Consider the following 26540-nt stretch of genomic DNA (forward strand, 5'->3'; position numbering starts at 1 on the left):
CAACAGACCCACCCAGAACGAGCCCATCAGAGATGCGGCTGGACCGTGCTGACTCGGCACAAGGACTAGGAGGGACGTGAGGACAGCTACCTCTGATACCCTGCAGTGTGGGTAGCCTATGTGCCAGCTCGATCTTCAGCAGGGTTCTCACTGCACAGTGGGGCCATGGCGTTTGGAAGTGTGTGGAGCTGCCTTTAGTGGTTACAAGGCTGGAGAGGGAACGTGCCACCATCTTGCAAGTGGGGCCAGAGACGTTTTTGCCCTGCAAAAAGCACACCAGCCCCCACAAGAACTGTCCCACCCCAAATGCCAACAGTCTCCCTAGCCAGGAACACATGGGTGAAACCTGACTTGCCACCTGAAAAGATCTGTTGAGGGCAACTTCTTATGGGGTGTGGTTCTGTGTGCGAAAATGCAAATGGCAATAGAGGAACACCAGAGTCGTGATCAGAAGGGGCAAATCTCCGCAACTGCACAGTCCAACTGCTCTTTCATGCAAATGCTGCCTCAGTAGGCCAGGCTTAGAGAGGGGGTGAGGCAGGAAAAGAGGCCTCTGGATGACGGACAGCTCCTGTATAAAGGCCTGCCACACACCGGAATTGCTCTGCAAAATCCCTATGCTAGCAGGATATTTTGATGTGGCTAAAATACAAAATAATTTCTTTACTACTAGGCATACCTCATTTTATTGCACTCCGCAGATACCATGTTTTTTTTACAAATTGAAGGTTTGCGGCAACCCTGCCTCGAGCAAGTCGATTGGCACCAAAAAGATTGTGACTTGCTGAAGGCTCAGATGATAAGTCAGCATGCTTTAGCAATACAGTATTTTTTTAATGAAGGTGCGTACATTTTTTATTGACATAATGCTATTGCACATAATAGGCTACAGTATAATGTAACCATAACTTGTATCTGCACTGGGAAACCAGAAAACTCGTATAACTCACTTTATTGTGATATCTGCTTTATTGTGGTGGTCTGGAATTGCACTCATAATATCTCTGAGCTGTGATTGTAATCCTTGTAACAAACTACCCTGACCTTCTCAATCCTCCACCCCATCACTTATGCGAGGCTGAGGGACAGGTAAGCCTCAGGGATGGATGGGAGTGAGGCATGAGGTGAGGTCAGGGGCTGGGTGAGGTATTTTAATAAACCAGTGGCCAGCACATTTTTTCTGTAAAGGGCCAGATTGCAAATAGTTGAGGCCCTGCAGGCCCTATGTTCTCTACTGCAACCACATAGCTCCATAGTGTGAAGCAGCTAATATGTAAACAAATGGGTGTGGTTGGGTTCTAATAAAACTTTATTTACAAACACCACCTGTGGGCCAAATTGGGCCCACAAGCTGACCTTTGTAGTAAGTAAAAGGCTGAACAGGTAAAAGCTTGATTTTTAGGCCACATCCAAATGATCAGGTCAGACACTCTGGCCCCCTCGCCTCATGAAACAACCCCCCCCCCCTTGGTGATGGGGCACAGTATTTGTACTGTGAGGCCATCCCAGGGTGGCAGGCTTCCACACTCCCAATATCTACGCTTTCTTAGAAACAGAATCCCCCATTTTTTAGCTGGCACACGTGATCAAGTTATGCCCAATGAAATCTAAGTAGAAGTTTCATTAGCAAGAATAGTTGAGAATTCTTTTTAAAACAATGGAGTGCGTTCTTTGTCCTTCCTTCTTCCTGGTGGCTAGAATGTTGACTGAATGGCTGGGGCCTGAGCAGCCATCTTGGGCCAAGAGGTGGAAGTCAGGTAGTGAGGGCGGCAGGGCGGCAAGGCAGAAGAGAGGCTCGGCTCCTGATTGTCATGGAAGCACCACAGCAGCCCCCAGCTGCCCTCCTCTAATCCTAATTGATGCCTTCAGGGAACTCAAAATGCTTCCCCGGGGTGGCCCATTTCCTGCTGTCTCCTGTGGAGGAAAACTTAGGCACAGCTGCCTGGAGCAGGACCACCAACCACACTGGTGTGGAGTTTCCATGTTATGGGATGAGCACAGGAAGGCACTGATGTGACATTGCCTGAGGCTGCAGATGGCGAGGTGCTGGCTGAGCTCAGAGGAAGACTGTAGGCCTCCCAATTCCCAGGCCAGGGCAGCCTTGGGCTCCCTACCCCACAGTCCCCACAGAATTACACGCTGGCATTGGCATAACAGTTCCAAATCCCTCCTGCTCTCCAGAAGTGCATGAGCCAAGTAATGGAGACCTGAATCCCTGGAGAGATTCACGAGGTATATTCTATACAGGAAATGCTAACAGAAGAAAGCAGACTGGCCTCTCTTTCCTCCAAACTGTCAAATAAGAAACTAGTCAAGAGTCTGCATTCTTGACTGAGATAGCTGGCAGCTCAGGGCTGCTGGCTTTGATCATGAGAAGTAACTAACGCCAACCAGCACAAAGTCTGCTTTTTGTGCAATCATAAAAGCTTTTCGCGGGCTACCTCTGAGCCTCACGTGAATCTCAAAAGGTCGGTTCTTTATGATGATCCTGGCTCCACCATGGCTCAGCTGTGTGACCTTGAGCAACTTACTAACTTCTCTGTGCCTCCACTTCCTCGTTTGCCAAAGTAAAGACAATAACAGTACCTACTTTATAGCATTGTTAAGAGGCTTAAATCTGGTAATATTTATAATGATTTCACCCATTCTCAATGAATGCTGACTATTATTACAGTTGACCCTTGAACAACATGGGTTTGAATTGTATGGGTCCACTTACATATAGATTTTTTTCAATAAATATACCAGAAAATTTTTTTGAGTTTTGCAAAAATTTGAAAAAACTCGCAAATAAACCACATAGCCTAGAAATGTCAAAAAAAAAAATTTAAGTTTGGTATGTCATGAATGCATAAAATATATGTACCTATTTTTTTTATGGTTTTCTTAATAACAATTTCTTTTCTCTAGCTTTATTGTAAGAATACAGTATATCATACATATAACATACAAAATATATGTTAATCAACTATGTTATCAGTAAGGCTTCCATTCAACAGCAGGCGATTGGTAACTAAGTGTTTGAGGAACCAAAATTTATATGTGGATTTTCAACTGCGGGCGGTCAGCACCCCTAACCCCCACGTTATTCAAGGGTCAACTGTACTGTAATTGGTAGGATATGAGCATCTCCTTTCTCCAGATTAGGACACTGAGGCTCAGAAAGGTGAAGCACCTTGCTCCACACACCCAGCAGGGGCTGATTCAGGTCTGCCGGACTTGGAAGCTTTGCTGCCTGGCCCTCTGCCACCCTGAGACAGAGAAAGTCCAGGTATTCCAGGACCAGTGGTCGCAATTCTTAGGGTAATCCAGGAGATGGCACTCCAGGACGCTGGTCCTGGTGTGTGTGCCCCAAGCTTGGCCCACCCCAGCCCTGCCTGGCGGCCTCACCTGACGACGGTGAGCCGGCTGAAGCAAGGCTGCAGCTCGCGCACACCATAGTCATTGAGGTTGTTGTTGTCCAAATCCAGGGCGAGCCGCTTGCGGAAGTGGTGCAGCACGAAGGACAGCGCGCTGCAGTCGGCGGAGTAGGCATTGCAGTAGGTCAGCTTGAGGTAGTTGGCGCAGATGCCCCGGGCCGCCAGCTGCCCCACCTTCTCGCTCTGTGTTTCGTAGATGCAGCGCAGCATCCAGATGAAGGTGGGCATGGCCTGCACCTGGTTGAAGCCCCCAGTCCGAACGCGGGGCAGGTTCTTCATGTAGGCCCGCAGGCTGGCAAACAGGTGTGCCCACAGGGCTTTGCGCTTCCTCCGCAGGGTGGCAGCCGGCACCAGGTGCCGCAGGAGCTTCTGTTTGGCTTTGGACAGCAGGCCGCACAGGAAGAGGTTGGTGAACTGCAAGTGATCCTTCTTCTTGAAGGGGTCATCCCTCGCTAGGCCGCTGTCCCCCAGGCACTGGAAAGGGAGGAGGCGGGGAGAGCAGGAAGTCTCTGCTACCTCCCCAGGAGGCACCCACTCCTGGAAGAACCTGAGCAGCTCCGGAGTGCTCACCTTGTCGTCCACCACGAGGAAGAAGGCGGTGAAGAAGGCCTGGAGGGTGATGTGGAAAAACTCATAGGACGGCTGATCCCCGCCAAGGCCCAGCTCGGGCATCGCCCTCAGGAAACCCAGCTGCAGGTCCCCCTCCTGCACGTCGGAGGCCTGCACCTCCTCCTGGCTGAAGACAAACAGGTTCTTCTCCATGCCCCAGTGGGCCACCTGCCCCAGCGAGTGCAGGGTGCCCCGGCCCGCATGGAAGGTCTCCGTCTGGCTCCGCGTGTTCCTCTGCACCAGGCTGGTGGGCTGCGTCCTGTTCAGGTGGACCTCAGTGACCAGCAGGAAGACATCGGTCAGGGTCACCGTGCAGTCCGGCAGCTGCGGGGAGCTGTCGAAGGCGCTGTAGAAATGCTGGAAGCAGCGGAAGATAATCCAGCAGAAGAGGGGCACGGCACACAGGCTGCAGAGGTTGGGGTTGGCCTCCAGCTGGCCCAGCAGACGGTCCCGCACCGCCCGGTCGGGGAACATCCTCCTGGTGTAGGCCCGCAGGTGGCTCGGGGAGAAGCCCCGCAGAAGGACCTTCTTCCGAAGGTGCTGGCGTGGGATCTCAATGCCTGTGCGGGCCGTGAGCAGCTTGGCGGCCCCCTTGAGCAGTGTCCCGCTGAGCAGGTTGGCCAGCAGGACCAGGGGGTGGGCGGGTTCCCAAGGCGAGGAGGCGTCGGGCACGCAGCTCAGGTCGAAGTCTGAGTGGAGCTCGTCCAGGCCGTCGAAGGTAAAGAGTGCCGTGTGGGGGAAGCGCAGCAGGAAAGCGAACACCTCCTCGGGGTCCTGCTCCGGGTAGCAGTAATGCTTGAAGAGCAAGTCCTGCAGACTCAGCGTGTCGCTCGCCTTGAAGCAGCTGAACATGCGGCAGCGGAAGTGGAAGAAGAACTTGAGCCCCGCGTCCAGCTGGCCCGCGGCCCAGAGGCTCTGCAGCCGCTGCAGCAGCATGGACTTGCCCACACCGGCATCGCCGAAGACGAAGATGGTCTCGCCCTGCTCGTTGAGGATGCCCGTGGAGTGGTCCAGGAGGCAGGCCAGACTGTCCAGGTTGCCCAGACTCTCATGGTCAAATCCCACCAGCTCCACGATGGTGTCCGTGTAGGTGTCCTCCAGCAGCAGCTCCTCCTTCTGCGCGTAGCACAGGATGAACTTGGAGTTGCGGCCCAGTTGGTGGCGCAGCTTCTCGGTGTACCTGCTCACTGGAGGCAGAAAGAGAGAGAGAGACAGAGAAGAAGCCAAATGGTATCGAACAGGGAGGTCTTGGGAGAACAAGTAAGCACACAAACTCACAACCTAGACCCTGAGGCCAATGGCAAGGACTCCTCAAATGAGGGCCCTCAAGACTCTCAAGGAGCCAGAGCTCCAGTACGTGTAGGTCCTCAGGCCTTGACACCTCTTCCTGACCTCAGAATTAGCCAGCCAGAGGGCGACAGCCTTCAACTGGGACCAGTGTCTGAGACACGTTCCCATACTCCTCTGCACAAGTTGTCACTGCACTTCAGCTGAAAACTGAAGCTCCCTCACACTCCAGGGCCTCGTTCAAATAGCCGGAGCCAGTCCCCATTGAAACCTGTATTGTTGAGGAAGAAATTGCCCTAACCTTTCTTCCACTGCTCTTGAAATAACACATATTCTCACAAAACCAAATGCCAAAACTTTGGGGGATAAAATACAACATTCAATGTCAATCTGGATGACAATGGAGCTGTGCCACATCTAAAACCCCACAGCTGAGTCAACTTAAATGAAAACAGTCTTCTTATACAATGCAGAGCACATCAGCCCTGGCCCCAAGCTGAGTCCTGGGCATCACTGATGCTGAGCACGTGCCCCAGGGTGAGTGCCTGCCCACAGGGGAGTTGATGCAGTAACATGCGTACATGGGCACCACGCTTTCAGCAAACCAGGGCTATGAAATGGGGCGTCACACCAGGAGCAAGGTAGCTCATCCCCAGACAAAAGGATGTCCCATGAATTCCTTTAAAATAGTTTTTGGATTTTAATTGTCATTCAAATAACAAATATTTGACACACATGCACATTTTCAGATTTATCTACAAGCCTTCCCCATCAATTTAGTCCAACCTGACTGTCTGCTTAAAATTTGTGAAGTGAATTATAGTTTTACTAACGCATCATTTACATACCATAAAATTCACCTCTTTTACAGTAGATATTATGGACTCGTCAGTGATTTGGGGTGAATTTACAAAAGCTTCACAAATGTCACTGCATTCCAGTTCTAGAACATCTCCATCCTCAGTCCATCAGCTGCCAATCTCTGCCCCCACCCCTGGCCCTAGGCAACTGCCCATCTGCTTTCTGTCTCTACAAATTTGCCTTTTCTGGATGTTTTATATAAATGGAATAATCATATAATACATAGTCTTTCACATCTGGCTTCTTGTAGAGTGAATTATACTTTAAAAGCTATCAAAGTAGCTGGCTAAAGGAACCAGTGGAGTCTTTTAAAAGGATTATTCATCATGGGACTATTTTCCTTCATGGGGGAAGGGAGCCAAGTGAGGTGGGAAGAACAGTAAGAAACTGCCCGGGCTGCAGAAGCGAGAGCTCGGCCCTGACACTCTGCCGGTTGGCCTGGTTTCCCCTGAACACACACCTGTCTGGGACACGGTCCTTTGTTTTTGTTTTCAACGGCAAACTGGATCCTTTAAATAGTGTGGGACCTTGGTGCTGGTATGTTGCCAACAACTGTCTCAGAGTGGCGAGAGCAAGAGCATGGAAAGGAGACCCTCTGGGCCCCAGACCAGATCAGGCCGCGAGTATGTGCCCACACATCACCTGGAACTGCTGTTGTCCTCATCGCTATTTGCAACGATACATGTGTGTGATGGTTTTACTATCGCTCTCCTGCATTAGCCTCAGAGGCTCCCAGGGCAGAAACTATATCTGGGTCTGCTCTCCCTGGTACCCCTGGCATCCAGCACGGTGCCTGGCACATAGTGGGTACCTCATTAACACCTGTTGAACTAACCGCTTAACAAATGGGGGCCATGGTGCTTTGGAAATAAGGACTGGCAGTCAAGGGTGATAGGAGAATACTGTGCACAGAATCAAACCTGGAAAGATTGTTAAAGTGGGGGAAAATGCCACCTTGAATTTGTGCAACCATGAGAATGTCTACATATGTCAGAATAGGAAGTAAGCAAGGGTCAGTCAGAACAGGGGCTATTCCCACACTTCCACGGGCCCCTACGTGAACCAGACCAGTGGTCATGTGGTCACTTCAGTCGCAGTCCCCTGTGCCGCACAGTCCCCCGGGCAATAGGGACCAGCTCCCCTTTTCTAAAAGGAACACAGTCCCTGGAGCCTGCAGCCTGCAGTGGAAGGGAGGGCTGGCCGTGGTGGACCAGCGTTGAGGCCCTGCTGGGCCTACACCCTGCAGCATTTCCACACCCCAAGGTTTCCACACCCCAAGGTCTCGTCTGCTTGGCGTCTGCAGTCCCCCAGGGGCTGACGCGTACCTGGGTCCGTGTTGACGACAGCTTTGCTCTGAATGAGCTTGGAAGGGGAAAAGCCGATCTGCAACAGCCATGGCCCGAGGTCCACGTAGGCGTCTGCGAGCTGCTGGAGCACATACAGGAAGAACTCGGACACCTCCTCGCCTTTGCTCTGGACCATGTCCAGAATCTTGCGGACCTGGTGGCAGCACAAGCATGAAGGTGTGAGCTGGCACTGGAGGTGTCCTCCCACTGGAAAGGCCCGCAAGGCAGGGCTGCGGCTGTAGCCTCGAGCTTGACTGTCCACCCAGCCGGTGTGAGATGCTATGTGTTGATGCCTAGAATCTGTGGGATTCTAGAAATAAAACCACACAGCTCTAAGAAGCCAGGAGGCTCCCAGAGGCCTAAAAATGAAAGGGTCAGGTTCACAGAGGGCCGTGCCCACCCCTGGAATTTTCTCTATGTCCCCTATTCCCTTCTTTTTTTTTTTTTTTAAGCTGAGCCATCCTGCTACCTATTGGCAGCTCAGCGGCTGCTCAGCTCGGGCTGGACTCGAACCGCTGTTGCTCAGAGCTCAAACTCTTGAGCGAGCTCTTAACCAACTGAGCCACTCGGCCGGCCCTCCCCTATTCCCTTTTGACCTAACACTACTGCTCTTCAGGAATGAGCACCGAGGGGAGGAAGTCGCCCCTGGGCCACATGGCTAGGGGATGACACACCCCCTGTAAGTTTTACCTTTGAACAAAAAAGGCTTTTGGTATCATTAAAAATGCAGGAAAACAATTACACGAGTTACCACGCTTTCCCCAGAAACCCTTCTGATCTCTTCCAAGCCCAGCAGGATCCAGGTTCTGTCACTCCTCTAAGCAGAAAGGAGTTTGGGGTCTCGCCAATTTTATTTTTCATAAGATGGCACATGCTAGGGTAAAATGAAGGGCTGTTTCGACTTCCCACAATGAGGTGGGAACATTTCTTAGTGTGGACCTGGCTTCCGACCCAGAGGCGAGGGCTGTGCTCAGTCTAACCAGCCACGTGTGAGCAGCTCTCTGGCGTTGAAAGCCCCTGAAGGAACATCACTGCTAGTGTTTTATGCTCGTTTTCTTTCTCTCGCCTGCTAATCTAAAGTGAATTTTCAAATGGGTTGTTTTGAACCAAGGCACATAACCAAGAGAGCTGAGAGGCAGAATAAAAGTCTGCTCTTGACACGAACATAGAGGTCCAACAGGTAATTGTGTAATAAGCCCGTAACTCAAACCTTTATGTTCTAGAAATGACCCCAGTGGGACATTCTGCCCAATGTACTAAACTCCCAAAGCTCTTTGCTCAGGTCAACCGGGAGAAGCCCCTTCTGGCTACCAAGCCTTGCATCCTGTCCGGACCAAGCCCTGTGGCCAGCACCTTATCGGGCTGCGTGGGGCAGGAACCCACGATCTCCGCGTCTTCGGCCGAGAAGTAGTCATTCTCCTGCAGGTTGTCCACCAGACACTGAGTGTTGTGGATGTGCGTGACCAGGAGTTCGCGGCTGACTGTCAATAATTTAATGTAGGAATGAGACTCCGGTAGGATGCTTTCCATCTCACTGTGGCCCTGCTTTTCCATGCTCAAAGGGGCAAGCAGCTGCTGTTTCCAAATGCATCTTTGGCTGCATGTGTCTTCCTGGCGGAAGGGCAATCAGGATCCAGGGCCCCTGCCTCTCAGGGCAGCTCCTGCAGAGACAAATGACATCACCAACAAAGCAAAGGTAGTGGGAAAAGTCCCTCTGTCTCCCTTTGGTCCTGGACTTCGTCTACTCAGAGCATGAAGGAATCATGCTTAAGACATTGATCTGAGATGTAGTCAAGAGAAAGCAAAGTCATCATTTAATTGCTTCGGCTTGTGAGTTCCATTGCTAAGGTAGACTAGAGATAGATAACACTTTGTTTTGTTTAGCAAAACTTTTTAATGATTATTGTTTTGAAAGTATGCGTGAATCCTAGACTAGGATAGAGATGGAAAGGTGTATTATTTTCCATGAAGAGGTTAACTAGGTTTGGAGGTTTCCGCGTGCTCTAAGAGGGAAGACAGCTCAGAATTGAGAGCAGTGGCACAGTGGGCGTTGGTGAGAGAGGAGCTGAACAGAAAATGGCCTGAGGAAAGAGACAGCCAGCATGAAGTCTCCTGTGGCAGCCAGAGCCCAGGAGCCTGGGAACAGTGACATCTATCATTATCGCCTGTTCTGTGTTGTGCCGTCACCCTGTCCACAAGCCCACTCCAGCTGTCCGTATACCTTTAGCAAAGTCTGCTCTATATTATACAAGCACCTTGGGGAATGAAGGCGTGAGGCCATGTATGGAGTGAAGTATGGAGGGAGGGCAAGAGGGAGAATTGGCACGGACTTCCGAGTGGTAGATGACCAGGAGAGGCCATCTCCCTGGAAATGCTTGGAAACCCCGTGTACATGTTGAACTCCCTGTCTGGGTAGGAATAGGGGCCCAAGCTACTTGCATATTAAAAAAATAACTGGGTTCATCTAAGCTACCCCCAAATTGCACTGATTTCTTTCTTATAAGATCCCTCGGCTACTTCTGTAGTCATCCTTGTGTATATAAAATGGATCATAATCTTGGAAGTAGAAAAGCCTTGCACTGGCCACTTAGCCCTAGGAAAACCCACACATTCTAGAGGGCTAGTTTTTAAATTTTTTTGTTGAGCTAAAACAAAAAATTCATAGACCTCTAAATACTTATCCACATCATTAATGTATGTGTCAAAAGCCCACGTCTGTTAACATGTCCAGTGGTTCTCAAATTTTTTTCCACCGAGTCACACATGAGTCCTGGTCTTTGACACACTTCCATTTTTCTCTTTCTGCCCATCAGGTTGCTGAACACTGCAAGCTTTATAGAGATTCTCAGCAAGACCCCACACAATCACTTTCCTTTTATAACCTGGGTGATTGAGCAGAAAACAGTACAATTTAACATTTGAAGCAACAGAAGGGCAAAAAGAGGCTTACCAAAAAGAATGTGAAAGGATGAAACTCCTTGGTTAGTTACTATTCCACTAAAAATATGCTTATCTATTAGATGCTAATTCAGCTCTCTCTGTGGTGGTCAATTCTGCGGTCCATTGTAGGATCCAGAGCTTTAGAAAATTGGTTCCCTTAAGGGGTACCAGTTGATAAGTTAAATTTAAATTAGTGTTTAACAATACCTTTTTAAGTTTCTGGCATCGTTCTCTGAAATCAGTCAGACTCTTTGAAAACAATGTTCTCTCCTTAAATCTTCAATTTCCAATTTCTCCCTGGAATCTGCAAAATCAAAGAAAAGGCTGTAATGAATGGTTGAACAAATGAATGATGTTGGCGTCGGGAGAAGCTGGGGTTAGGAGGGCTGGTGTAGTAGAAAGCCACACACTCCAAGAGAGGCAGTCAGTCTGAGTCCAAAGGGGTAGGGGGTGGGGGTGGGGGTTGGGGGCCTGCTTTCCCAGCTGAGGACAAGCACCAGTGAAGACCGAGAGGCCTCGCGGAAGACCTCCCCGATGACATTCATTGGTCCCTTTTCACTCATCATGCATTTGTGGAGCATACGGAACATACAGTGAATAAAGCCGACTGTGCTCCTGCTCTCTGGGGGCTTACAGACAAGACCGAAGTGTGAACAACAGAAACCTACCAGACTGCCAAATGCAAAGAAAACAAAATGATAGAAGGAAAGGAAGAGGCTGATAATGGAGGAAAGACAGCAAAGCCTTTTAAATGAGGTGAACTTGGAGCCCCAGAATGAAGGAAGGTCAATGTCAGCCAAAAGTCTGAGAAAGGCCCAGGGCTTAGTAGGGTGTTATGGCTGGCCCGTTGCCAGAATGCACACAGTGAGGTCACCAGGACACCATGGAGGAAGGATTCACTGATAAAGGGGACCCACTTGGGGAGAGCAGCCAGAACTCAGGGTCAGGGACTGAATTCTATTCCCATTTCTGTCCAGAAATCATGGGGAGGCCCCAGAAAACACACACACACACACACACACACACACACACACACACACACTCACACTCACACACATACTCACGCACACTTACACTCACACACACTTACAATCACACACACACATACACACACACACTTACACTCACACTCACACACACACTCACACACACACACACATTCACTGATACACACTCAGTTTCACTTTCTAATAAGGGATTTATCCCAGGCCTGTCCTTCTTTCTTCCCTTTCCACTATCCCAGGGAACCCTGAAAGGAAATGTGCATTCTTTGTAACCAAAATGCTAAATAAACCACTTTAGAAAGATCTCCATCTTTCTAGAAAGTTCTCCATCTCCACAAATGTTCCTTTCTGTGTTTTAATAACTTTACCCAAGTATAAAAGCAATACCTGCTCACTGTGGAAAATTTGGGAGATAAAAAAACAAACAAACAAAAAACGTTTCGGAAGTCACCTACCACCCACTGTTAATATTTTAGAGTATTTTCTTTCTGCTTTTGTCTGGGGCAGTTATGCCTATCCTGATTTTTGGCACGCTCAGCATCACACTACGGTTCACCCTTCAACAACACAGGTCCCAGCTCCCACCCTGTGCGGCTGAAAATCCGTGTGTAACTTTTGACTCCCCCGAAAGCTTTACTAATTGCCTACTGTTGAGCAGAAGCCTTACCGATAACATAGTTGATTAACACAAATTTTGTATGTTTGCGTATTATATACTCTGTTCTCACAAGAAAGTAAGCTAGAGAAAAGAAAATGTTAGTAAGAAAGTCATAAGGAAGAGAAAACATATTTACAGTATTTTTTTGCAAAAAATTCACATATAAGTGGACCTGTTCAATTCAAACCCGTGTTGCTCCAGGGTCAGCTGTACACCCATTTGCTGTACCTTCCGCATTATCTCGTGTTTCTTTGTAACCACGAAGGCCCTCCGTTGAGCTGCAGAAGCTGGTTTCTGACAGATGCTTTGCCTGCCTGGTTTTCATTCGATAAAGAGGAGGGAGAGCCACTCTGCTCTTTTAAAGCCCCATACCTGAGAAATTCCACGTGCCAAACAGAGGATCAAAGATGATGCTAAATGGCAGCACCTTCCTAGGTCCGACCCTGCCTACCTGAGCCGCCAGGGCAAATCTGGACGCACCCACCAGCTGCCAGTCACACGACAACATGCTGTTATCAGTGGGACCGAGGCAGATGGGGCCCGGGGTGCTGGGAAGACTCTAGAATGCCGCAGTCTCATGCAGCCTTCTAGAGATCCAGCGTCCAGGCCTGCACCGTGTGGGGGCCCCAGCAGGGCACAGAATGAGCAGAGCTAACCCTGAGTCAGCCCTTTTCTGGGGCCCAGCACCAGTCTAATGCTTTCCACTCACTGTGAGAGGCAGGCTAACACAAGGGTCAGACATGATGTCGTGAGCCAGCCTGGCTGAGTTTAAATTCTGACTGCACCACTCATTCATTAGCAAGCTAGCCGTCCTCTCAGTGCCTCAGTTTCCTGAAAATGAGAGCTCCCGGCCTCCAAGTTGCTGTAAGGACTCAGTTAATCGTCATCAAGTACCTAGAGCAGGGCTGGCATACAGCAAATACTCAGTAATTATCACCTCACTTAACCTTCAAACAATCAATCCTTAGGACAGCCGTAGGTGGCAGAGGTCACTGGTACTGCCGATTTACAAATGAGGAAACCGAGGCACACAGAGGTTCAATAGCTCCCCACCCTCACAGAGTTGACGATCATGCGGGGCAGACGGACATAGAACAAGGGATTACAGTGTGGTGAGCACAGGGGATAAGAAAGGAACAGAGAGGCTCAGGGCAGCCCGCAGGTCTCCAGGCTTTCTTGGGCCCTGCTGGAGCCCTCTGCAGTAGAAGGTGACAGGGAGAAGTAGTGAGATCCCTTGTGTCTTAGGGAATTTGAATGTAAGACACCCAGGGACACAGTGAGTCCCAATAACCTATTGCACATGAGTAGTGGGAGTCAAGGCTGCCCCCTGTTGAGGAACAGTCTCTGCGGCCACCAGGCATGCCAACCCTTATCCCGTGGATCCTTATAAACGCCCATGAACAGAAAGGCCCGCGCTATGCCTGTTCCCAGAAAGACACGAGCAAACATGTCCACTCAGCAGCAGCTCATTCCGTGCCAGGCCACCCAGCAAAGCCCGAGTGCAGAGGTCACCCCGCCTCCAGCGTGAACATCCGCTCCCAGGATAAGCAGCTTGGCCTCCATCCCACTGTTGGTGGGGTGGGGGTTGGACCAAGAACAGACGCCTCAAGAAAATCATTTCTCATCACCCACACTGGCCTCACAATGTCACTCTTATCTTAGATACCCAATTGTTGGAACTCATCATTCACTCTTATATAGAGATATCAAAATAAATGACACAGCTTTCTGCAAATTGCTGCTACAATGCCAGCAGACAAGATTCCTAACAGAGCTGAGCCCTATTCCTTAAAACAGTCTTTAACAAGGTAGCAAATGCTGACAGAGTTACAACCCAGAGCTTTTTAAACAGTGAGCTCTATGTAGTCGAGCCATTCTACAAGTATTTCTGCTGCTGACACTTTCTGCATCTAGGCTGAAGACAAACAGAAACACAAGCAAAGCCAAGACCAGCTCTGCTGCCATCCAGGGCTATCAGCCTCTGCTCCTATCCCAACCCCAACCCTCCCCAAGTTCTGCTCATTTCTCTACTGTGAGTTTCCAAGCGGGTTGCTGCACTCTGGACACTGCAAGGCCTCAGGAAAAGGTCAATACCTTTATATATACAGACAGGATAAGCCTATGGGGTATGACTTTACTGACCACAGGACACTTTTCACGGGCTTTTCTACCCCTTCCTTGACAAACATCACAGTGAGAGAAGAACGCGGCTCGTTACAGAGTTGGGATTCCCTCCTAAGCACCAGGTAGGATCACACGTCCCTACTCCGTCGAAGTTACTGGCTTTGACTCATGAAATGTGAGCAGCAGTGGAATGAGTTACTCTGGGCAGGAAGCTTCGGGCACCAGTGCATAATTTATCAGCGTGCAACCCTCTTTTTCCTCTGGCACTCGAACCAGCGACAGTCAGGTGGTGGCTACTCCATCCGCCAGGGCCCACAGATAATGAAAATGAAGAGACCTCCAATTAACTTGTGATGGACACAGGGTGTGAGCAAGAAGCCCAGCTTTGTTCTTCGAGCTACCGAGATCTTGGAAGTATCTGCCACTGCAGCACAACCTAGCCCAGCCTGACGGATGCTGTCATTTTGGACAAGAAAAGCATTGAGCACATTAGGATACTTGAGGCCCAGTTTCCAGGGAGTTGTCAAAGGCCACACAGCTGGTTGGAGGCAGAGCAGGAACCCTTAAGAGTCTGGCCTGAGCTCACCACAGCCCTCTGCCTTCCTTCACACGACATGAGTTTCTATAGGACACAACCCATGACACTAAAGGACCACTCATGGTAAAGATACGCCACTACAATTGGTTTTCAGATATCATAAAACTGACTTTATTTCTAGAATTAAGAGTTAAGTTAAAGCATCACTCCCTGCTTTCCCAGACTTACAAGTAATCTAAGTGAGAAAATATTAATGTATTGAAAAGAAAAAAGGCTGAAATAGATAGTAAGCCCTGCATAGTCTTTTTTTTTTCAATTGCAGTTGACATTTAATATTATTTCATATTAATTTCAGGTGTACAGTATATAGTAGTTCCATTTATATAATTCATGCATACCCTTGATTTGTCCTGAGGTGGCCATGGTCCCAGATCCTGTCACCTCATTCCACCCAGCTGCTTTCCCCACCAAAAACCACAATCATCTCAGCCCAGTCGACCACCATCACTTCCATCAAAGTCATCAGGAAGGAATCATGATTAGAGTTAAAAAATAATGTGACGGAGCTATATGTACTGACATAGAAAGATCTTCAAGACATATTATCACTTGAAAAATGCAAAATGCAGAGAGAAATATAGAGTATAATAGCTTATATAGCTTTCCCACACTGCCTGACCTACAAACACACACAAGACTATATATTTTCTACAAGCATACATCCATGAACATAAATGCAAAGACAATCTCTGGAAGAAGGCACACTTTCTGAGAAGACAGATTACTTCTGAACAGGGAAGGAAGGGTAGCAAGATTGGTGTAGTGCTCTTTTATTCGCAATGCTTTAATTTTTTATAAGAATATATACTTGCATAATTTAAAGCCTAGCCAGCAAATGCCATATCTGGCAAAGCCACAACCTGCCGAACACAACATGGCTTCTAAAATAGTCTGTCTACCACAGTCTTGGACAACAGGAGTTAATAATTGATATTTATTTATTGAATTCAGATTTAAGATAAGGGGAAAATAGAGCAATTATTCCCTGTGTACCTCAAACAGGTGCCTGCCTACCTCAGACAGGATATCACCCAGGTTGCAAAAGGTCAACTAGAGCAGGCTCCTCAGGCTGATAGCGAACCCCAGCGTAACGTGGACACACACATCCAGGAATGTCAAAGAGGGTCTGATTCTTCTCAAGGAAACTACTTCTCTCTTGAATCAGACTTACTTTGGTGAATAGGATCCACCACCTCTTCAGACCAGTTTTACCACAAGGAACATAATTACACCATGTTTGTTCACAGGAACCACTTGGATAGTCAAGGGTAAAGTGGTAACGTGAACAGCATGGCTCCACCACTCTCAAGTTGCCCAACAAGGAGGTGGGTGGACTAACCCATCCCAATGGCAACTAAACAGGAAGCTAACATCAAGCACATTATTGTTCATACTGACAGAGCTGCACAGAGAACACACACAGTGCGTCAACTCAAACTGGACCCTACTGCCCATGTTGCATAATCCATAGAAACATTAGCTCAATTTTGCTTCCAAGCTTCAGAAGCTAAATCAACCCAAGCCACCATTCTCTGTTGGGTCTACATAGAACCCTGTCTCTCATGGTTGGTGTTTGTCTTTTGTGGGTTTTTGTTTGTTTGTTTGTTTGTTTGTTTTGGTCTATTCATTTTTCTTGTTTTGTTTTCCATTTCTTACCCTGGAAAACAAGCCCAGTCCTGTATGCCTCTGCCATACCAGAAAACTACTAACAGCCCCCTCTGGAGAAAATTTTAGCAGATGAATGAGGCTACAATTATTTGAATAGGCTTTAAGCTCTATTAACACTCATGTACTTTAAGTGTCTGAAAGCTCTTAAGAATTTCCTCAGAATTTCAAAACAGATACAAAAATCCGTCTGTCTCTCTCAGTGCCACCTCTCATTTTTTCTCCATCTCTCCCTCCATCTCTCTGTCTCCTTTTTTCTTTTGTGGAAGTATCACATAGTTTGAACTGCAAAGAAAGGAATGTAGACACAGTGAATGGAAGCAGTGGAAGTGCTGGGGGTGGACATGATGGAATGCAGACATCCCTTCACAGCTGCCTGGGCTTTCTGGGAACTCACGTGTCTAGCTCCACAGCCCCCAGAGCCAAGCTTCACCTTCTTCTGGTCAAGAACCCCCTGTTGAGTGCATGCAGAGCCATATAATCTGTTGAAACCATGGACGTCTGGAACAGAGCAGAATGTTGTCCAACACCAGCATTTTAGAAACAAGGAAACTGAGGCCCTGGGAAGGACCAGAGACGTTTCTGGATCAACTAGAACTAGAACCCAGGTCTCTCAGCACTGAGGCAAATGCTTCCTTTGCTTACTTCTGCTTACAGTAGCTCCCTCAGCCTCTGAGAATGTCACCCACCTCACCCCCCAGCAGGGAGCAAGGCCTCTCAAAATGAGGAAAGGGCAGGGCTTCCCCTCAGCCTCTCACTCCCCGGGGGAAACTCCCATGGTACTTCATCCCCACCTCTCTAAGAGGATGTGGTACTTTCTTTCCTACATTCTCCCTTCACAGCGATGGATGGTGGCAGTGAAGGGCAGAGACTCTAAAGCCAGGCCCCCTGGTTCCTACCACAGGCTGTGTGGTTTGGACGCCACCACCCTTCTGCGTTCCAGTGTCCTTACCTGTAAACTGCTGATAATAACAGCACCCGCCTCCTAGGATCGCTGCGAGGAGTCACTGAGTTAATACACACAGGGCGTTTGGAACAGCACCGGTCACACGGCACTCATTTATCAGGATCAAGGAGAATGGGGTCTCGGCCAGGACCTGTCTGGTTTACCGTTGGGGCCCAGCATTTCACTATGAGGGACAGTGTCCACCTGGCTAGTCACTGGACATCCAGTGCAGAGAAGATGCTAGGTATGAAACTGTCACGTGAACGAATCCGGCCCAGTGCACTGCATACAGCAGGTGCCCCATCAGTGCTCACTGAATGGAGATGGGATTTCTGGTGTTCACAGGCTCACTCGGAACGCACTTCCCGAGCTTCCTAGTGGATGCGCTCTGATTTGCTGGCACCAGTATTTTTTACTGCGCTAAGGCATTTATATTCGCTGCTGCCTTAACAAGTTTAACCGAAGCCAGCTCCCAATTTCCAGACTACTGTGCATACATTCTCTCGGAACAGAATCACCTACTGCTTGTGACAATGCCCCCGCCAGTGCTTGATGGGGCTGATATGCAATTGTGGACTGTCATTTTCCCGGTGTTATCCAGGCTTTGAAAAAACAAAGTCCCAAAAACACCCTGCTTGGTATTCATCTCTGAGGGGGCCTGTGAATACAAATATCTTAATAAAGAAAGCCAACAGGAGATAGCAGAGCCGTGAATCAGAAACCGGGATCTGGAACTCTGTAAGTGGGTTAAGTGCTTATGGAGAAGAAAGTGACACGGCGCGGCAGGTCCGGAAGCCAGAGGGCATCTGGAGAAGGCATTTACAGCCGACACAAAAAGTGCCTGGGGCTTCTCAAATGAAAGGCACTCCACAAGAACAAAATATATTAGCCACCTCGGAGGCTGGCCAGGAAACCTGGCCTTGAGTAAATAAACATTCGAATGATTGCAGGCCAGAACACTCAGCCTGAGACTTAGATTCACCACACTGAAATGCGTAGCCACAGTCAGCAGCTGTCTGGGATGCAAACTGATCCTGGAGCTCAGCCAAAGGGTCCGTGCACTGGATGTGTCGGGGTACCTGAGGGGGCACTGAGAGGCTAAGAAGATGACGAGCTCTCCTGAGAGGCAGCACACAGCACACGGGGGCCTGGAACTGGCCCAGAGCCCGCACCAGTGGTGCTATTTTAGGAGCAGGCCCGCCCAGCCAGCCAAGCTCCACCTGACCTGTGGTTGCCTCTCACTCGGTGACCTCATGACCCTTCACAGGAGTGAGGAAGAAGAGGGTAGTGTAGACACCCCAAAGCCAGCCAGCAAACACAGTGAGGGCTCAGCCCCTCATGGCGTGGAGGCTGTTCTGTGACTTGAAAGCTCCAAATAAATAATTTTTCCCCCCAAACTCTGTGCCTTTTAAGTGCATGCAGATTCTCCAGTGGATGAACAGGGCCAGGAAACCAGCTCTTCAGGGCTATGAGGCTGGAGCCAGAGGGGGAACAGACTAGCAGACTAGAAAAACTGTCCGACACCCCTTCCCTTGGCCAAGGGGCCCCCAGAATTTTGTACCTGCAGACCCTGACACTCTGACACCCCCACCCCCAAACTGCCTCTGTTCTGTGGGGCCTTTTGTTCCTGTTTCCAAGGAGCCAGGAAGGAAGAGAATCTTCCCACATCCATCCATCGAGCCTCCCTCTGAAGGATGCTGGTGCCCAGGAGGCCCGCACACATTTACACACCTCTGCCCCAGAAAACCACAGCACAGGTGGTTGGCCAGGCAGACCGGGCTCCGGAGCCTGGCTCTACCATCTTTTGCTTTCTTCTGAGCTCTGTTCCTTCATCGGAATATTGAAAACCATAATTTCTCTCTTCCGAATTGTTTTACACATTAGGACAAGGTTTATCGGTTAATACAGAGGGGTCAGTCAATTACCTTTTTATTGTAGATCATGCACATAGAGAAAAGGCAGAGGAAGCGGGGAGTTCTCAAGGCCTCCCACCTCCTTTACCATAAACTTCCAAATCCTTCAGCCCACGAGGCTCTGTTTGGCCCGAGTCTGGTTCATTTTTTAGCTCTCTCTATACCCTACTCAATGCACCCACTTTCCCACCATTAAGCCTTCAAACTTAGTGTTCCGTGAATCCCCAAGAGTGAGTTGAAAAGGCTCATTCATGGAGAGGCATAGCCCATACTCCCCTAGTCCTGGTACAGCTCTGTTATTACATCTCACGCGTACTGCTGTTCTCACTGACAGCACTTACTCAACGTATGACTAGGTATTTATTGTTCTGTTTCCCACCCTTTCTTCCCTGGAGCCTGCAAACTCCATTTTGCCAGGGCTGGGTCTGTTTCACTCATGGCTGTATCCCAACACTGAGTAGACTGCTGGCACCGGCACCATCTCCTGATGCTCTCTGTTGAATCTGTGTTTTGAAGCCCCAAAGAACCAGGAGGCACCACCGGGAGCTACAAATAGCTTTCTAACAACCTTCACTCCACACCAGGCTGGGGGGCCAGCACAGCACTTCACACCCACAGGAAAGCCAGATGAACCACCGCCACCTCACAGTCAGAAATGCTAAAGCATCCAGAGCGCACTCACTGGAGAGTTTGCTTTTCTAGCCCAGAGTTCCACTAGCTCAGGCCTCTTGGAAGGTTGTCACAGCCACAGGAGGCAAATGCTACTGGGGTGTAAAGAAGAAAGGAGGTGAGTCAGGAATTTCTTTAAAGTGGTGAAGACCCTTGGAACAGGCCACTCCACTTTGAATGGGATATTATTTAAGGGCTGTCGTGTCCACCTGAGCCCCATCCCCGAAGCTGCCAGGCCTGGTTTCTGTCTTCCCAAACACCCCGTATACCTGTCTGGATGAAGGTATGTTTTATTACACCCAGGCTAAAAATCTCAGTGCACTCAGATGACATCTCAAAATAAGCATCATAACCCACTCTAATAACATTAGTCAATACCAGTATCTGGTTTTGACCCCACCCAACCCTACCCCACCCAGTGGGTTTTAGATCATCCAGTGTAAACAACAGTTGAGGTTCAAAAGTTGCAAATCAGGGGTGGCGGTGGAGGGAGTCCCACTTTCACTTCATAAGCAGGTAGTTCTTTGAAAGTCATGGCCCTGTATCCAGAAATACAGCTCTAAGAGCATAAGCACATCTGCCAGTCAATTACAGGAAGTAAGCATGGGGAGGTCGGGGAGGTGAGCATAGAGGGTGGGGTACTCACTGAGCACTGCTTCAGTGGTTAGGAGCCTGCACCCGCGTCAAATCCTGGGTGCAGCACTTACTGTCTGTTGACTTTGAGATAGTTATTTAATCTCATTGAGGCTCAGTTGTTGCAGCCGTAAAAGGGGGGGAATGCCAACTACTGCATAGGACTGTGGGTAGGTTAAATGAGCTAAATAAAAGGCCCCAAACCTAAAGCCCTTAGAGCAGCGTTGCACATAATCAGCAATGTAAGTGTTTGCTATTATTATTGAGGGCCTACCAGATCAGACACATCGTCATTTAATTTCATTTAATCAAGCCTCAAACCAATTCTTCCAGATACATAGTTATCCCCATTTTACAGATATAAAATAGAGGCTCATGAAGGTTAAGTACGTTATTCAAAGCCAAACAGCTAGGAGATGACAAGACCAGCACTTGAACCCAAGTAATCGTCATAATCATCATTATTATTATTATAATTACCATTTACTGAAAGACAGGTGGTGTGCTAAGCACTTTACATCAATTATCTCATCAAATATTCAAAACCACTGTGTAAGGAAAGAATTATTATAACTAGTTTACAAAGGAGGACACAGTGGGAAAGCTTAAATATGTTAGTGGAAGTCACACCATGAGTTAAGGAATAAAGGAGGGGCTTGGTCCCAGTTCTGACACCAAAACCCATAGTTTCTTTCCCATTAAAGTCTCGCCTGCCTGGTATTTGCTATAGATCTTGTATCTCCACGTGAAATTATCAAAGTGCCTGAACCCACAGTAAGTATCAAACACAGGCCTTGTTAAATGGAGTCCAGCAATGGCCCTCTCTGTTAAGGGCCCACCCGTTGTCATGAATTGTAAGGAGTTAGGGTACCCCCAAATAAAAGTCTAGTTTTCCAACCAGTTCCTTCTAGAAAGTTTGATTTGGGGGTCAGAGACAGCAACTTAAAAATGTCTTTAAACAAATCACAAGATGTTCTTAGTCATTAGACTTATCTTTTGGGAATTAGAACAACACAAATATTTTCTGAATTAAATCCTCGTCTGCTCACAGGGCTTCTACCATGGAAGGATCTTCCTTAGCAATATATGGCAGCCAGTTACACGTGGCCCTGAAAATATCTACCAAGTCACTATATGCTTTCTGCCCCTAACCTGTGTGGTGGAGATGACACGCAGAAGGGCAAGGGGTATCAACATCCTGAAACAAAGGTATCACAGCGGTATCATGTTTTAGTAAAATATCAACCTACCGAAACCTGGTGCTAATCTGGTGCTCACTTGGCAACTACCTGGGTCATCATGTTGACCTGTTTACTAGCCCTTTAAACTATAGTTTTCTATAATTTAGAGGAAAATGACTATTTGGCAGAACAAATTCCAAAGTGGCAGTTTATTAGAGGTGCCCTGTTGATTTTAATGAAATGTAACTCACAATTGCATTGCTGGCGCTAGAGAAGCACACCCCTTGTTAGGGTATTCTGCCCCATCAGAGGTCCATGACAACAGCATGCCCACCCCAGCTGGCTCAATGGCTCCAGAGGCTGGAAGGATGTCAGGGGTCGTGGGAGGGGGGCGGGGCGAGCTTGCCTTGGCCGACTCTGCATCGTAATCTCTGTCCACAATTTGGTCTGTGGTCGTCCTAGATAACACACAAGAATAAGAATTTGAGCCAGGAAAGTCTGGCTCTGACAAACTTCCTAGCATTGGGTAAAAAAACACCAATTAACTGAAAGGTCAGTGATTACTCCCTTCTTAGTGCAAGAGTCAACTTTGAAAACAGCCCTCGCCCTCAGTGAGCATTAGCTGTGCCAAAGAGTTTTCCTCAAAACCAGTTCAGACTTTGTGGATGGATGAAAGGAGGCCCCTGGTGGGAGCTGCAACTGACTCTGCCCAGAAAATAAAAGAAAACTGAACTTCCAGAAACTTGCAAAATACCCACAGCTTCTGCGTGATAAAAATTCAACACAAGTAAAAATTTTAGCTTTTCTAATTTCATCTTGCCTAAAATCCCCCCAAAAGAAGAATGCTAAAAGAAACTGGTAACTTAAACCTCAAATCTTAGGTTTATGTCTTGGATTTTGAAGAAATATTGAACTTTCTTCTTTGGATAAAAAGAGGCAAGAATTTGATATTCTCATTTAATTAAATACCAATGACTGCATATACACTGTAAAAAAGACACTTGATCTGATACCAACATTATGTCACTGTTTACATTTCTTAAGTTTAAAAACAGTGCTGCTGTTACTATCAAAGTGATCATCAGTGACACACAGAGTGGCCACCAGTGTGAACAATTCAACTGGGATGCCGGCATTGGCAACTGTAAGATGAGGAGCCCCTCCTCCCCAAATTCCTGACTGCTCTTAGTCATCGAAGAAGAATTCATTGTTCCCAGGCCAAGAGTCAGCAGCAAAACAGCAACAGTCAGGGTGTGGCTTGATGATGCTGCCCGCAGAAGAGCCCCGTGTGTGACCGCGTCAATTCTGAGACCCCGAAGACAGCCCAGCTTTCTTAGGAGTCCATTTATATGTATATGTGTGTGTGTGTGTGTGTGTGTGTGTGTGTGTGTGTGTGTGTGTGTGTGGCAGTGGGGTGAAGGAAGTCTCAAGATTAAGGATCCCTTTTTCTTATCAAGAAATTCATCCTACCCCATGGAGTAAAATCGTATTCCAGAGCCACTCATGAGCCTTCTTGGTGGGGAGAAGCTGGTGGCCTGACATTCCAGACCTCAAAGCACCCAGAGCCCAGAGGGGGAAGGAGTGACACAGCCCTCCCCTGACAGGGCAAGGAGAGCAGCGGAATGGCGTTTCAAGGGGGACAGTTTTGGGAGAAACTCTCTCCCGCATGGTGGCTGCACTAAATAAACAATTGTCGGATACAAATCACTGCTACTGTAACTAATAACTTCCCATTTGACACACATTATCTCACTTAACTGGATTATCCCCAGGAGAGAATTACAATTTTTATCCCCATTGTACAGGTAAAAGAAAAGGGGCTCACAGAGGTCATATAACTTGTCCATGGTCACATGTCACATGGGACAGAATCTGAATTTGGAGCTACGTTTGATGAGTTCCAACATTTGAACTAATTTCACCATTCCACAAAAAAAAAAAAAAAACCTACTTTTCGGACCCTTCGGATGTCCACTCTTCTCCCACCTCTCAGCTGTCGTTTGTTTTAAATCCACCTTTCTTATCTGCCCTGCATAACGGGCAGTAGTCTGTCCAGAGGCCCTGCTTGCTGGGATCACAGCCATCAGCACTCAGCATCGACCCCAGGGTGGGAACGGGTCCATGCTGTGCACTCCTAATATTCATGGTAGAGCTATCGTTCCCTGGACATGGTAGCTCTTCGATTTACTTTTAGAAATAAGAACATACTGGACCCTCTGGCAAGCACACCTGGCTTCATCCTTAAAGCAGAAGACCGAGAAGTTGACAAGACCATGGGTTCACTGGTTTCCCCCAAATAATTTCAAATGCCAGCAATGGAGGCATTTCCCAGAATGCAGGACCGAGGGGCATGGAATCTGGCATGCCTTCTGTTTTTCACTATGTGCCCAAAGACCGAATATCCGAGGCTCTTTTGAACACGCTCGCTATTCAGGCGACACGGCCAAGCATTGTCTCACTTCCCTTCTTTGAGACGCAGGAAGCCGAAGGGGAAGCCCGCAGGACCACCCTGGACCCTGGGAGCAGCCGGATCTTCTGCGGGCCGGACTCCATCCAGGCCCCTGCCTGCCTCGCCACCTTCTCTTGGCAGCCACACTTGGGTGACTGGTTCCCAGCCCTGGCTGAACATTGGAATCACCCGGGGAGTTTCAACAGTGCAGAGGCTGATGGAATTGGCCTGGAGTGCGGCCTGGGCTTCTGGATTTTAAAAGCGCCCCAGGTGATTCTAAAGTGCAGTCAGGGTCGAGGGGAGTCCCCTGCCCAGACCACCGTGGGATCCACGATCCGCCGACGCCGAGGTTCACGCCTCCGAACCTGCCCGCATTCCTCAAACCCCGGGTTTCTCTGCCCTGTTCCGTTCGGACCTCTCCCGGAGCCGCTCTGCGTTCCGCCCGCGCGCAGGAGCCCGCCTCCCCGCGCCCCCTCAATCGCGGCGCCCAGGACCCCAGAAGACTTCTGCCTGGAGCCAACACCCACCCCGGCGCTGGGACTTACGTGGCCGCGCGCGTGTTTGCAGATCTCGCAGCCGCGCGGAGCCAGAGCGACCGGCCGGGACGCCCAGGCCGAGGCTCCGGAGCGCGCGGCGCCCGCAGCGGAGAGACGAGCAGGGGCGGGAGCCGCCGCCGGGCCGGCCCGGAACGGAAACTGGCGGGGATGACAGCGGCGGCCGCGCCCCTCCGGCGGGCTGCGCGGAGAGGCCGAGGCCTTGCAGGTGCTGACGAGGCAGGGGCTGCACGCACAAGGTGGCCTCGGGTCGTCCCTGGGGCGCTCCCTGCCGGAGCACCGGTATCCAAACCACCGCGCGAGGGCGAGGGGGCAGGCTCGAGAGTTCGCCCAGGGGTGACACTGGGGAACTCGTCGCGCCAGCCCGGCACAGCCGCCGCGAGCCCAGGCCCGTCCCCTTAAAAGTGCCAACCCAGCAGATGCCACAGAGGCAACACCTGGGCACGACCCTGAAACTCTTGTTAGAACGTGACCCGTGCTCCCGTGGAAACGAGCTCCAAGCTATCAAACCTTTCACAGCAGAGCATTTACTTGGATTTATACTTTTTAAAATCTCAGGTTTTCTTCCTGTCCTTGACTCTGTTCTTGGCAGCGTACCTTTTATAGTCTAGACACTATACTGTAAGGACTCGTGAAGGAGTTTTTAACATACGAATACATTTCCCCAATAAAACGCTTTTTAAACGTTTTAAATGAGGAAGTTCTACATAAGGCATATCGATGCTGTAAAAAAAAAAAACAAACAATGCAGAGAGACCTGTGTACCCTTACCCCAACTTCTCCCAGTTGTAACATTTTGCGATACCACTACCAGCATGCTGGCCTCTATCCAGTCAAGACACACAACATTGCCATCCCTGAAGTACAGTCATGTGACCACATGCTCAGGAGTTCCAATTCCCCTCAAAGGCTGCCTTCTGAGAAAAGAAAAGTATCTTCATCACTCAAAAGTGAAACTTGGCAGATAAAAAACTGATGGGGTACAATGTGTAAATTTGTAAGCACCAACATGAAGACAAGATACTTGTCTTCAAGACACGAATTCCTCCAGTTTACCCTTATAGAAAGCTCTGGTAGAAAAATTTTTTTCTTCTGAGTTTTATCTTCCATGTCTTTTAAACGCTCGTGTTTTCCATATCCTGTTTCTCTGGCTGCATTCCGAGTAACTTCTTTAGTTCTGTCTTTCCATTCATCATCAGTTATTTTGTAAATACTTGGATCTGCTGTTTAGCTTATCTGTTGTGGGCAGACTCGTCCTCCCACCACCATGATATCCATCTCCTATACCTGGAACCTGTGAATATGGCAAAGGAGAATTAAGGTAGCCAGTGGAATTAAGGGTGCTAATCAGCTGACTGGGAGATGGGAAGATGATCATGGATTATTGGGATGTGGACTCAGGGTGATCAGAAGGGTTCTGATAAGAGGACGAGGGAGGCAGAAGAAGGAGAATCAAAGAGACAGCCTGAGAGGGACTTGGTCAGATGCTGCTGTCTTTGGAGGAAGGGGCCATGAGCCAAGGAAAGCAGGTGGATTCTAGAGTAGAAGCTGAAAAGGCCAGGAAAGGGATTTGCCTGTAGAACCTCCAGAACAGCGGTTCTCAACCTGTGGGTCGCGACCCCTTCTGGGATTGAACGACCCTTTCACAGGGGTCGCCTAAGACCGTCGGAAAACAAAAAGATAT

At 48.9% G+C, this 26540-nt stretch overlaps 1 protein-coding gene across 5 annotated transcripts in view; it reads right to left on the reverse strand.

Annotated features, from left to right (window-relative positions):
* Positions 1-25248, reverse strand: part of NOD1 (nucleotide binding oligomerization domain containing 1) — a 41557-nt gene extending 16309 nt beyond the window's left edge. Inside the window, exons 1-6 of one of the 5 annotated variants that reach the window (XM_019639960.1) lie at positions 24848-25241; positions 10670-10766; positions 10190-10404; positions 8876-9183; positions 7502-7676; positions 3391-5215 (exon numbers count right to left, since the gene is read on the reverse strand). In XM_019639960.1, the coding sequence (XP_019495505.1) occupies positions 3391-5215; positions 7502-7676; positions 8876-9076 (2201 nt within the window). In that variant the 5' untranslated portion in view covers positions 9077-9183; positions 10190-10404; positions 10670-10766; positions 24848-25241. Of the gene's footprint in view, positions 1-3390; positions 5216-7501; positions 7677-8875; positions 9184-10189; positions 10405-10669; positions 10767-22104; positions 22312-23804; positions 23835-24847 lie in introns of those variants that run through there. The other 4 variants (XM_019639958.1, XM_019639959.1, XM_019639957.1 and 1 more) reach the window with 4 other exon arrangements.
* Between the last annotated feature and the right edge of the window lie 1292 nt (positions 25249-26540).

Source organism: Hipposideros armiger, unplaced genomic scaffold (assembly GCF_001890085.2).
Source record: "Hipposideros armiger isolate ML-2016 unplaced genomic scaffold, ASM189008v1 scaffold_47, whole genome shotgun sequence".
Lineage (NCBI taxonomy): Eukaryota > Metazoa > Chordata > Mammalia > Chiroptera > Hipposideridae > Hipposideros > Hipposideros armiger.